General features: G+C 40.1%; 1 protein-coding gene across 5 annotated transcripts in view; it reads left to right on the plus strand.

Moving 5' to 3' along the window:
• ADCK1 (aarF domain containing kinase 1) overlaps positions 1-13,615 on the plus strand; it is a 216,528-nt gene that overhangs the window by 65,142 nt on the left and 137,771 nt on the right. For 4 of the 5 annotated variants that reach the window (XM_072623681.1, XM_072623682.1, XM_072623685.1 and 1 more), the window contains 2 exons: positions 7,195-7,344; positions 8,612-8,695. In XM_072623681.1, the coding sequence (XP_072479782.1) occupies positions 7,195-7,344; positions 8,612-8,695 (234 nt within the window). The remainder of the gene's footprint in view (positions 1-7,194; positions 7,345-8,611; positions 8,696-13,615) is intronic. The other variant, XM_072623683.1, reaches the window with a different exon arrangement.

Consider the following 13,615-nt stretch of genomic DNA (forward strand, 5'->3'; position numbering starts at 1 on the left):
AGAGTTAAGGCTAGGGAAAAGATAAAAGTCAAGATGACTGGTGATGGTCCAGGTTGCAGTGGATGACTGGCATGTTTGATGTCTGACCAAGCTCCAAGTGCTCCACAGCACCTGCTTCAGTTGCCTTCATGGCCATTGGAACAAATTGTTCTCATCTGCCCATTCTGTTGGAGGAAATCTTCACATGCTTGGGGTAGACATCCCCCTAACTTACTCATGGGTTTGATTCCTGTTGGTTATCCTCAAATTGGCTTAGACCATTTGCCAAGACAGTTTGACCAGGATGTGGCAGCTACTCATACTACAGCTTCCTGGAGCCACAGGTGAGGAGTTGGGTGAGAGGTGGACACCAAAGATGGATGAACAGCCCTGAAAGGAGCTCAGCAAGCCCTCACACTGGAGGAGCTAGTCCTCCTTGACAGGAAGGAAGATGAAGTTAGCAAGGTAGGATCTTAATTGAAGTAATGTGGTCATAGTGGTATAAATTCTCAACCTTTCCCTTTATGGGCTCTTTTGCTCTGCTAGCATGATGTCTGCTTATGAAAGGCAGCTTGAAAATCAGCAAGTTCTTTAGAGGTCCTACCATATAGAACAAAAAAGGGAACTAATTGGCGATCAGTTGTCCCGGTTTAGCTTTATTGGGCTCTTGACATTTGTGAGACCATCCCCTTTGATGCCCTTTTCATCAGCTAGTAACTTTGATCCACAGGTTTTTTTAATGGGATTTCTAGCCTTTTGGAAACTGTGACCCTTTATTATTGTTATATTTTGTAATGTTACTTCCCTTCCTGCTCACAAAAAAGGTATAATCTGGCCCAATTTTATTTGTGAATCAAAATTTAATACTTTTATCAGTGATTTGGATAAAGGCGTACATGGTGTGCTGATCATATTTGCAGATGACATAAACCTAAGAGGGAGAGCTGACACATTAGACAATCACCAGCATACAGAAAGATCTTGGCAGGCTAAAACACCGGGCAGAATCTCATAAGATAGAATTCAGTTGTAGTTAATTGTGGGGGCAACAGTGTAAGAATGACATTGATGAAGTGGGCAGTGTTGGGAGGAGCACAGCCATGATGGTGAAGAAACCCATGTCATTTGAGGATCAATTGAAAGGACTAGGGTTGTTTAGCCTGGAGAAGAGAAGAGTGGAGGATGGGATGTGGGATATAATAGTTATATTTAAGTATTTGAAGTATTTAAGTATATGGAAGAGGAGTTAGACTTGTTCTACTTGACTCCAGAGGGTAGACCCAGAAGCAGTGGGTGGAAGATGCAAAGAGGAGAATTTAAGTTTGATGTCAGGAAGAACATTCCAACAGTCAGAGCTGTCCCAAAGTGGGATGGAACCCAACAGGTAGATGGTTTTCCATCACTGGTGGTTCTTAAGCAAAGACTGAATGTCCATTTGTCAGCTATTTTATAGTGAAGCTGCACCCTTTTTGTTTGGACTAGATGAATGTTGAGTTCCCTTTGGACTCTCAGATTGTGATATTCAATGAAAATAAGTTATTTTTTGAGAACTTAATGATCCTCTTTGAAACAGTTGGCAACATTCTGTCATAGCAGACCACAGGAGGAAGCATAAGTCTTCCCTTTTCTGAGGATGCCCAAATTCTAGATAGATTTATGTTTGGAGAGAATAAAGCACTTGGTAAACTCTTAAATGAGAAGATTCCCCTTCCTGATAAGGAGGGGCTGGGGCAGAAAAGGTCAGAACTCCTATTTGTACAAAAATATTTATAGCAGCTCTTTTTGTAGTTTAAAAAGAATTGAAAATTAAGGGGATGCTCATCAATTGGGGAATGGCTGAACAAGCTGTAATATGTGAATGTAATGGAATACTGTTGTGCTGTTAGTAATGATAAGCAGGTGAATTTCAGAAAAACCTAGAAAGACTTACATGAACTGATGCAAAATGGAGTGATAGGAACCAGGAGAACATTGTACGTAGTAAGAACCATATTGTATGATGATCCTTTATAGACAGTTTCAAAGAACTCATTATGAAAAATGCTATCCACATCCAGAGAAAGAATTAATGGAGTCTGAATGTCGATTGAAGCATACTATTTTCACTGTCTTTGCTTTTTTTTTTGTTTGTTTTTTTCTTTTGTTCTGTTTCTTCTTTTATAACATGACTAATAAGGAAATGTTTTACATGATTGCACATATATGACCTCTATAAAATGGCATACCATCTTGGGAGGCAGGGGGAGATGAGGGACGGAGAAAATTTTGAACTCAAAATTAAAAAAAAGAATGTTAAAAATTGCCTTAATATGTAAATAGAAAAAAAATACTATTAGAAAAAGAAAATAAAGTCAAAACTTTTAGTGTAGTTTGTCCTTAGGGTTATGAAGTCTGGAGGATGAGGATTGAAATCTCATTTTCACATGTCATTTTCAGCTAAGGGACCAGCTGTTTGTTAGGAATGTGAACTGTACAATCCTCCTATGCTTTTTTCCTACCCTGGTAGATTCTAATCACTGACTTCTTAGGATCTCTCCCATTAGTAGTGACCTTAGGCAAGTCACTTAGTTTATGTCTCCCTCAGTTTCCTCATCTGTAAAATGAGAATAATGTCCTCCTCATCAGGCAGCATCATTGGATAAAAGTGTAGAGAGTTGGTGGAGTGGGGATGCTTTGGGGCAGAGGTCGGAGGAAGGGACATGACATAGTGGAAGAGCTCCTTAGGTTTAAATTGACAGTGTATGAGCCGTGTACCTGCAGATCTTTTAACCTTCTGAGCCACCATTTCTTCGTTTGACATGAAGCTAATCATTACCTTCACTAAGATGTTAAGAGCTTTACTGTGTAACCCTTAAAGGTCAAGAAACTTCAGTTTATTGTGATTTTATTACATGAGTTTGTCATAATTATTCATAGATTTGGATCTGAAAGAGACCTCAGAGTTCATCTAGCCTTCATTTTAGAAATGAGAAAAGCTGACCCCTAGAGAGGTTAAGATCACATTGTAAATATGAGTTAGGATTTGAATCCAGCCCCTCTGAGTCCCAATCCAGTGCTCTATCTACCATGTAATTGTTTAATTATTTTTTCCTACTAACTAAAATCCATCTTCTTTTCCTCTCACCTCCCCCCAGTGAAAAAGAAAGGAAAACAGAAACCCGTGTAACAGACGTCAAGCAAAGCAGATCTCCACATTAACCATGTTCCCTTCCCCCTAAAAATCATCTTTAATTTGTACCCCAAATCCTCTGTCAAGAAGTGGACGTTTCGTCATGAGTTCTCTAGAATCCTAGTTGGTCATTGTGTTCTTAATGCCTTTAATGTTGTTTGTCTTTACATGATTGTTATTGTATAACTTGTTTGCCAGTCTCTGCTTGCTTCATCCTACCTCAGTTTATACAAGTCTTTCCAAATTCTTCTGAAACCATCCCCTTCATCAGTTCTTATGGCACAGTAGTACTCCATCACATTCATATACCCTAACTTGTTTAGTCATTCCCTCTTTGACGGGTACCTCCTCAGTTTTCAGTTCTTTGCCACTGCCAAAATGGCTGCTACAAATATTTTTGTACATAAGGATCCTTTTCTTTGATCTCTTTGCTGTATAGATACATAGAAGTGGTATCACTGGGGCAAAGGGCATAATTTAGTAACTTTTTTAAGAGCAGTTCCAAATTACTTTGCAAAATGTCTGGACCAGTTGATAGTTTCACCAAAAGTGCATTAATGTACCTGTTTTCCCACAGCCCCTCCAGCATTTTCTGCTGTACCATTTTTTAAAAAACAGCTAGGTCTAGAACCAGCTGGGGTTTTATTTGAGAAGTGAAGGAATGTTTTTGTCCCTCCACATAAAATTGCTGGGGAATACTTCTGAAATGTAGGCTTGGCTTATTAAAAAGTCTTTGTAAAGTGACATGGGAATAGAGAGAATTTTATGATTTCAGTGGAACAAAAAAGCGTGTCCTTGAAAGCAAGGTTTAAATTTATTTTTCAATTAAAAAAGGGCATTTAAAAAGCCTAACCCCTTTCCTGCAGTGCAGGGCACTGATCCCAACCATTTGGACCAATAAATGAAACCTAGGTAAACAACTCAAGCCAATTAGCTCCTTAAACCTTCTTTTATAATAATTGTCAGCAGTGTCAGCAGTGAGAGGAGGAGGAAGGTGGGGGGTGTGAACTTGGCAGCCTTGCTTCCTTTAGGATGGTTTTTACTAATGAGTTTGAGTGTGTGTTTTGTTTTTTTTTAACATTTCCTTTTTTAAAAAGAAAGGAATAACAGCCTTTATGACTGGGAGGTAGGATTCAGTGATAGCAAAACCACTGTTATTTGTTGTCAAGTACCTGAATTTAAATCCTGACTGCTGTTTAGCTGAGGAACTTTAGGTAAATCATTTAAATCTCTCAGACTTCATTTCCTCATTGCATTAGTTCTTGAGCATTTGGGTGACTCCAGAAGTCAGAGTGCAGGTTTAAGTGATTAAAGCACAGAAGTCCTTGCAATACTTCCTGATAAAACATAAGCTCCTTGAGGGCAAGGACTGTTTCATTTTTATCTTTGTATCCCCAGAGCCTTACTCAGTACATGACATAAAGTAGGTACTTAATGAATGCCTTCGTTTGGCCCCAGGATCACATGTGAGGAGCTGAAGCTGAAGGAACCATATAGGTTATCTAGTTCAAGTGTTTCATTTTACAGGTGAGGAAACTGAGGCATGCATCTTTCTGTGAAGGATGACACAGAGAACTAGATGGGGAAGTGGACAGAGTGTTGGCTTTGGAGTCAGGAGTTCCTGAACTGAGATACCATCTCACACACTTACTAGGTGTGGAACCTTGGGCAAATTACTTAACCTTTCTCAGCCTCCATTTCCTCATCTGTGAAACACGAATCATAATAGCACCTGCTTCAGAGGGTTGTTGTGATGTTCAAATGTGATAACATATGTAGTTTTTTGGCAAACTTTGGATATAAATAGCTTTATATACATAAATAAAATAGCTTTCGATATATGCTAGCTGTTATTAAGGATCTTGACCAAGGTCATACTGGTATAAAATGACAGGACCAAGGCTCAAACTTGGGTTCTATGACCCCAAGGTCAACCGTCTTTACACTGTGTCATGCTTATTCTCAGTAAACTATGAGGATTGAGATTATTACATGAAGTAATTTTGTAAGTCATTTCATAAATGTGCACTATTATTATCTAAACAAAGCATTGACATATTGAAGCACTATGTGAGTTGTTTTTATTAATACTACTTGATGGATCAGGCTGGGAGAAAGGTTGAATGTGCTGGTGTTTGAGGGGGAATTGAGGCACAGGGTGAGACACAAGTACTCTAGGTTTAAGCCACACATAATTCTAAAATTGTCCTAAAGACTTGTAGAATGTCCAAGAAAACCTCCAGTGGGGTCACAAAGAGTCAGATACAGCTGAAACAACTGAACGTCAGCAACAGCAGCAAAAATTTGGATTAGTGTTTTGGAGAACTGGTAGGTTAGGGCTTCCTCCTCATCAGTAGCTTCAGCTCCAGAGTTTAGGCCTAGTGTGAGATTTCTGTGCCTCGGTCCCTCTTAGGCATGAAAAGAGAAATAGTAAATTAATTGCCAGGGCCCATGGAAGAGGGCAGCTAGATGGCACAGTGAATAGAGCACTGGGCCTGGAGCCAGGAAAGACTCATCTTCCTGAGTTCAAATCTGGCCTCAGACACTTGCTAGCTGTGTGACCCAGGGCAAGTCACTTAACGCTGTTTGCCTCAGTTTCTCATCTGCACAATGAGCTGGAGAAGGAAATGGAAAACTACTCCAATATATCTGCCAAGAAAATCTCAAATAGAAAAATGACTGAACAACACCATGGAGTAGGACACTGGTCAGACAGAACAAGCAAGAGAAAGAGAGTAAGATGTGAGGTGCAGGTGGGAAGGGGCTTATATCTCCTGGAGCATTGATTTGCTTCTGGGGCCCGTCATATCAACATGTGATTAGATTAATGAAGTCAGTCAAATCAGCAAGCATTTAGAAAGGCCTCTAATGTGCAGGGCATTGTGCTAATGACTGTGAAGGATGATACAAGGAAGTAAAAAGTATAGTCCCTGTCAACAAGTTTATAGCCTTATTGAACATGTTCCTTTGTTTTTGTTACAAGGGAGTAAATTTAACTACACATGCACCTAGTTGAGTAACGTAGCCACATAAGATGCCTCTACATGCCAGCATTCCTCCATGTACATGGGAAAGGAGAGGTACATGCCTCTGTATGCCAGTGTTCCCTCGTATGCATGGAATTGGAGAGGAACATTTCTCTACATGCCAACATTCCCTCTTATATATGGTATTGGAAAGGTATATGCATCTTCATGCATAGGAATAGAGAGGTGCATGTTTCTACATGCCAACAATCCTTATACATAGGAAAGGAGAGGTACATGTCTGTCCATGCCAGTGTTCTCCCATATACATGCCAATGTTTCCCTATTTCCATGGACAAGGAGAAGCAAAATGACATGGTGGATAGAGGGTCTCTTTTGGAGTCAGGAAGTCTGGTTCTGGAAAACCCCAAACATCTGGAAAGTTGACCAGATGTGCAGGGCTTAGTTTGCCCATTCTTACCAGACAGCCTTGTCTGAAGTCACGTTTCTATGGATAGATGACTTTGACTTTCCATCATTTTGCTGTGGTTTGCCTAGGTGTGGAACATGATCACAGAAACAGGATCATAGATTTAAAGCTGGGAAGAACCTTAGAAGCTATTAAGTTTGGCCCTTGCATTTTTATGACTGACAACACTGAGTCACAAAGATGTTAAGTGGCCTACCCAGGGTTACAAGCTGGGAAGTATCTAAGGTGAGATTTGAACCCAGTCTTCCTGACCCATCTACAGCTATTCTAACTACCTTGTTCTAGGTACCTCTTCATTGAAGAAAAGAAGCATTCTGGTCTTTTAAAAAAAAATAGGTATTTTATTTTTAATTTATGGAATCAAGTATTTCCATAACATGGTATAATAAAAAAGATGATTGCACATGGCACTGCAAATCTTTTATGTATAACTTGTTATTCTTTTTAAATATATAAAGTTATCATGTAAACTTAATTTTTTTCTTCCTCCTGACCCCCCCAATTAGAGATGGCTACCATTAGGTATAAATATGCATGTATATGTAAAATCATTCTATACATATGGTTTCTTTTGCTTTCTCTTTTTTCAGGGGTGGACAGACAATATGGCCAGGAGAGCACTGAAAATTGTTTCTTGGACCAGCATGGCCCTGGCTTCCTCTGGCTTCTACCTTTATAGTAACAAGTACCTAGACCCCAATGATTTTGGAGCAGTCAGGATAGGCAGAGCTGTAGCCACGGTAGGTTTTCTCAATGGGAGTGAATTTCCTAAAGCCTCATTGTAAAGACTTTAGGAAAGATTATCTACATAGACAGACATGCACATATATGCATGGTTATAGAAACATCATATAAATGTATGCATGCCAGCACACTTTCCCTTTGAATAGTATTTTATTTTTTCCAATTCATGTAAAGACAATTTTTAACATTCACTTTTTAATGAAATTTTCAGTTCCAAATTTTCTTCTTCCCCTCTCTCCCTCCTTCCCCCCTAAGATGATACAGGTTATATATGTACAATCATATAAAACATTTCCATATTAGTTGTGTTGTCTAAGAAGAAACAGAACAAAAGAGAAACAAAAGAGGAAAAACTACAAAAAAATAAGGGAAGTGGAAATAGTTTTGATTTGCATTCAGACTCTATCCATTCTTTCTCTGGATGTGGATAGTATTTTCCATAATGATGAGTCTTTTGGAATTGTCTTGGATCATTGTATCATCCCACTTTCTAGTATGCCACATAGCTGTCTCTCTTCCAACTGAATCTGTGATTCTTAAATACCTGTGCAGTATTTAGCGCATAGTAGGGCTCTCTGTTGTCTAGGTGGCATATTGGGTAGCTTGGTGGTCCAATAGATAGAGTGCTGGGGCTAGAGTCAGAAAGATTCATCTTCCCAATTTCATATCTGGCATATCTGGCCAGCAATATGACCCTGGGTAAGTCACTTAACTCTGCTTATCTCAGTTTCTTCATCTGTAAAATGAGTTGGAGAAAAATGGCAAACCACTCCAGTGCTTTTGCCAAGAAAACCCCAAATGGGGTTATGAAGAGTCAGGTACAGCTGTACCTGAAATGACTGAACAATAACTACAGAAAGGTGGCTTATTGGATAGAGTTTTGGACTTGAAGTCAGGATGACCTGAATTTGAATTTTGCCTCAGGCATTTAATAGCTGCATGACTCTGGGCAAGTAATGTAGCCTCTCTCAGCCTCAGTTTACTCAACTGTAAAATAAGGATAATAATAACACTTACACTCCCAGCTTTGTTTTAAGGATAGAATGGGATCCTTAAAACAATATATAAATAAATGTTCGTTATTATTAGTATATGAACGCACAGTCAGTTGTTTGCATCATGTAGAGGTCTGAGGGGTAAATGTATTTTAGAGGTGAGGACATGCCATATGAATCATGTGGTACCTGACGGGTAACAATATCAAGTTAGAACATACATTGTGTCAGGGCACTAAGAATGCGTATGTCCTTCCTTGATTTACAGACTGCTGTCATCAGTTATGACTACCTCACTTCCCTTCGGAGTGTTCCTTATGGCTCAGAGGAGTATGCCCAGCTCAAATCTAAGGTGAGCAACTGTCAGTTCTGTTACCTGACTGAGATGGTACCTCCCTTGGAAAGGTTTCAAGCCTATAGACCAAATGGTTAGTACTGTTTCTGGCTGGAGAAGAGCAGGTTTGGAGTCAGGGACAGAGAGTCTGCTGGGTGGTGACTGGAGGTTGGAATGTGAGGATGGGAGGAGGAGGGGACTTTCTCCATCTCCACCCTACAGTATTTGCATGCTGATGGGGAAGCTGTATCCCATGGTGCCCTGCTTTATTAATTTAAGAGGCAGCTGCCCGAGGTGCTGATACACTCTTGTTGGTTGTGTGTGTTCTGGGGACAGTGTGTGCCTGGGATGGCTCTGAATAGATGAAGACTCTGTCCCCAAGATAACTCTGTTGGCTTCAGAACTGCTTTGTCAGTGAAAACCAATCGAGAGAGGTTAATTACTTTCCTTCCCACTGAATCCTGCACTAGAGCTGCCTGCAAGCCACTGGGGTCCCAGGCTGTCGCTGTATGCCCAGTATGTGAGGACCAGTCTGTGCAAGCAAGAGGGGTTGAGCATTCTCTTTATTCCCTAACTTGGTATGTGCTAGTTAAACTCCAGGAACCTGGCTGGGCCACAGAAGGGGTGGAGTGGCAAAGAATAGGGAATTGTCCTATTTATTGTAGAGAATGGAACTTGTCAAGAGACAGTATTACTTAGTGGAGAGAACACTAGATTGGGAGCTAAAGGGTCTAGGTTTGAACCCTGGCTTTTGCCATTTACTACTACTTCTTCTTCCACCACCACCACTACCTCTACTACTTCTACTTCTTTTGCTATTACTACTACTAGCTAATATTTATATATCACCTACTGTGTGCCAGACACTGTGTTAAGTGCTTTACAAATGTTATCTCAGTGGACCCTCACAGCAACTCTGAGGGGCAGGTGCTATTGTTATCCCCATTCCTCAGGAAACTGAGGCAAACAGAGATTAAGTAACTTGCCTAAAGTCACACGGTTAGTAGTATAATAAGAAATGCTAATATTTGTATAGCACTTACAGTGTGCCAGGCATTGTGCAGAGTGCTTTACAGTTATTAGCTCATTTGATCCTCATAACCACCCTGGGAAAGAGATGCTATTATTCTCTCCATTTTATAGATGAGAAAACTGAGGCAGATATTGGTTAAGTGCCTTGCCCAGGGTCATAGTAAATGTCTGAGACTGACTTTGAATTCAGATCTTTCTGCCTCTAGACCTAGAGCTCTCTCCACTGTGTCATCAGCTGTCCCTTACTACCCATGGGACCTTGGGCTAGTCACTCAAGCTTTCTGAGCCTCATTTTCCTTCTCTGTAATATAATGGGGTTGGGGGTGGATCGATTTCTAACTCTAAAACTGTGATCCAAGTCAGAGATGCAGTTGCTTCTCATTCCCCCAGCTGGATAATGTGCTTGAGTAAAACTGCTGCAATACTGTGATCATACTCTAGCCTCTTACAGTAGATTGATCTCTAAGCATATCTATCTGGGGACTGTTGCTTTCCATTTATTTTCCTCTCCATTTTATCCTCTGTCCCCCACTCTGCCAGTATCACCTATTTGGTGGTTTATAGCCATAGAGTACTCTGCTCCCCTCTTCTGCTGGTGTTACACACTTTGTGGTTCAACTCAACATCTGCTTTCAGGCCCCCAATGGTGTTTTGCAGCATTGGGGACAGAAAACAAGAGAATTCTCTGCTTTAGGAGAACCCAAAGAGGAGGTGATGTTGACAGGAAGTTGCATCTGTAGTTGTAGGAGTCATCTGAAGGACAGTTTAGTTCCATCTTCTGCAGCAGTTGACAAGTCTCCAGGGATTCAGTGAGGAATTATACAGGCTGGCATCAGATAAGGAGATGGAGGATGGGGAGACTTAGGATAATTGGCATTGAGTAAGAGAGCTATTTAAGACTTAGGGTACAAGATAGTCTTGGGGAGCATCGGTAAATGGAGGCTACAGTCTGATAAATGAAGAATAGGTTGGCATTGAAAAATAGGGTTGAAAACTATAGAATTGCCTTCCTAAGTCAGTGTGCTTATCCGGTTCCTAGTGTATCCGATAAAGGAAAGAGCTGAAGGGTAAAACGTAATTATCTTACCTGTCAAGCCAGCATTTCTGGGTCCTGGGTGCCAGGAGAGTAGATAGAATAGGCAGTGACTTAGAGAAACACTTCCAAGGTTGGCACCAATATGGCAGCATCTCTGTGACTCAGCAAAGCAGCAGGGAGTATAGTATCCCCTTCTGGGGATGTGGTAGCCACACTGTGTCAAGTACCAGCTAGAATACAAAGCTTAATTTCCATTTGTTCTGTTGTAAAAGGGTCATTGACAAACCAGAGTTTGTCTGTGACTCCAGTTAAACCATCATAAGAGCCATGTTTTAAGGAGCTGAAATTGTTTATTCTTGAAAAGAGAGATGCCTTCCTGGGGACATGATGGCTACCTTCAGATACTTGTAGAGCTGTTCTAACAAACAGAGATTTGGCTCTTTCCATGTGTCTCCAGAGGGGCAGGACTGGAATCAGTGGGTATGTGTTGTAGCAAAGCAGATTTGGTCCAGCATATGGAAGAAATTTCTGACCGTCAGAGTGTGGTTAGGTTGTGAGTTCCCTATTCATGGAGATGCATTTGAGTAGAGATTGGATGATTCTTAGGCACAGAGTAAAGGAGATTCCTGTTTTAGACACAGGTTGGTCTAGATGTCTGTAAGTTCCCTTTCAACTCAGTGATTCTTTAATACTATGCACTCTAAGGAACTATGGCAGCCACTGAAGGACTTATGAATCCAAAAAAAGGGTTCAAGTTCTGATATCCTGGGGCTGAACGAGACCAGTGAGAGACTCACTTGTTAGGTAGGGTTAGTGCTGCAAATACCATCTCACTTGTCCTTTTCTAGCAGCCTCAGTGTCTATACCTCTGAAATGAGTGTGTGAGAGGTAGGTTGGTGAAGAGAAAAATAGATTCACTAAGACTCTAGGACTTAGATTCTCTTTCTAAGACTTTAAGTCACAGAACATTTGTTGATCTTCATTGGGAGAGGATGTTTCCTCACTGGGAGTTCCCTATACCACTGAAATCACATATCTGGATAAAGAAAAAATAAGAGTGGGAATGTGGCTCTTGTCAATCTCCACTTCAATCAAGTTCAAAGTAATGCTTAATTCTATACCATGAATTATTTAGTTGAAGCAGGGAGGAAAACCAGAAGCAGATTTTCTGGAAGCTGACCTTGGAAGCTTCTTATCTGTTCAGTGAAGAAGTTAATTTTGGGAGTTGTCTTATTACAGAAGATCTATATTTGAACATGCACCATTACCATCAGTGGCCCTCTGCTAGGAACAGGGAAGATACATGGACCTGCGGTCCTCATGGTAGTTTGTGGATCTCTCTAGTTGGCCTCATGCCCCTGGGGATTGTTAGGTGTATATGTGTAATAGTTAAGTTAACGAGCATAGCCTAGACTACAGGTTGATGTTATAGGATTAGAATATATTTATCCCTCCGTGCTTTGTTGACTCTGAAAATATTTTCACTTTATTTTCTTCTTAATTGGCGACCCTGGAAAGCTCCCTGCTGGAGTTAATTTGGATGACTATTATGTTAATGACCTTTGGGGGTACCATCATCATCATCATCGACAACAACAAATATTTATTAAGCACCCACTGAGTGCATAGCTCTGTTTGGTCTTTAAGGTAATGAGCGAATCAATCAACAAATATTCTATTTGTTGAGCTCTTGCTCTATGCAAAACACTGTTAGGTTCTGATTAAAGGCAACATGTAAGAGCGTGTGTGTGTGTGTGTGTGTGTGTGCACGTGTGTGCATGCACACACACATACACATGCATATGTGAAGAAGCCTTTAGCTTCCTTGGTTGTAGAATCATGGGACAGGAGAGAGTAGGAAAGCCACTGTATCTGTGAAGTCTTTTTGTGTGTGTGTGAAGTCTTTTAAAAATGTTTTATTTTTTTTTCAAATTGAAACACCAAACAAAAGGGCATATCCATTTTTTGTGGCAGAATACAAAAAGAGGATTGTATACAGAGCTGTGAATTGCTATTTTATACTGCTTGCTTAAAAAAAGTATATAATTCTGGAAGCTATTTTCCAGATTGCCCTGCTTGTCTGTACTTCTTTCTGAACTTCTGTTAACTTCTGTGCATTTAAAAAAATGTTCCAATGGCTCTTTTATTGGAGTCATCATCGCCAACTCTCCCTCTTCCTAGATGTCTTCCCCTGTCCCCCAATAAAAACTGAGTAAAAGAAAAAAGCCCTTTATAACAAGACACCAAAGTCAAGCAAATTAAATCTCCATAGTGACCATGTCCAAAGATAAATGTTTCTTTTCTGCACGTTGTGTCCTTTTGTCAAGTAGTTGGAGATGCTGTTATCACTGCATTGATCTGAGTTCTTCAGTCTCTCAGAGATGTTTTTCTTTACAATGTTGTTATGCTTGAATAGATTATTCTCTTGGTTCTGCTCCCTTCCAAGGTCTTCTCTTGTTTATAGTAGAAGCTGCCAGGTCTTGTATGATCTTGACTGGTTTCTTGGTTCTTGAACTGCTTCTTTCTGCTTCTTTTCAGTATTTTTTTCTGTCATGTGGGTGTTCTGGGTTTTTTCTTTGGACTTTTCCTTTTTTTCCCAGAAAGCGATTCGTAGATTCTTTACTTCCCTGTGCCCTCTGGTCTTAAGAAGTGTGGACAGTTTTCATTTATGATTTCTTGAAAAACAGTGTCTGGGCTTTTAAAAATATTAATAAATCATGGTTTTCAGAAGGACCAATGATTCTTTTTGTTTCCAACAATATTACTTCCTTTATTAATTTTGAATTGCCAAAAGCTTCTGAGAAGTAACTTTTCGTGGTTGATTTGTCTAATATTCTTACCAATAATGATTATCATGATCATGATCATGA

This window comes from Notamacropus eugenii, chromosome 7, assembly GCF_028372415.1.
Source record: "Notamacropus eugenii isolate mMacEug1 chromosome 7, mMacEug1.pri_v2, whole genome shotgun sequence".
In the NCBI taxonomy this organism is placed as follows: Eukaryota; Metazoa; Chordata; class Mammalia; order Diprotodontia; family Macropodidae; genus Notamacropus; species Notamacropus eugenii.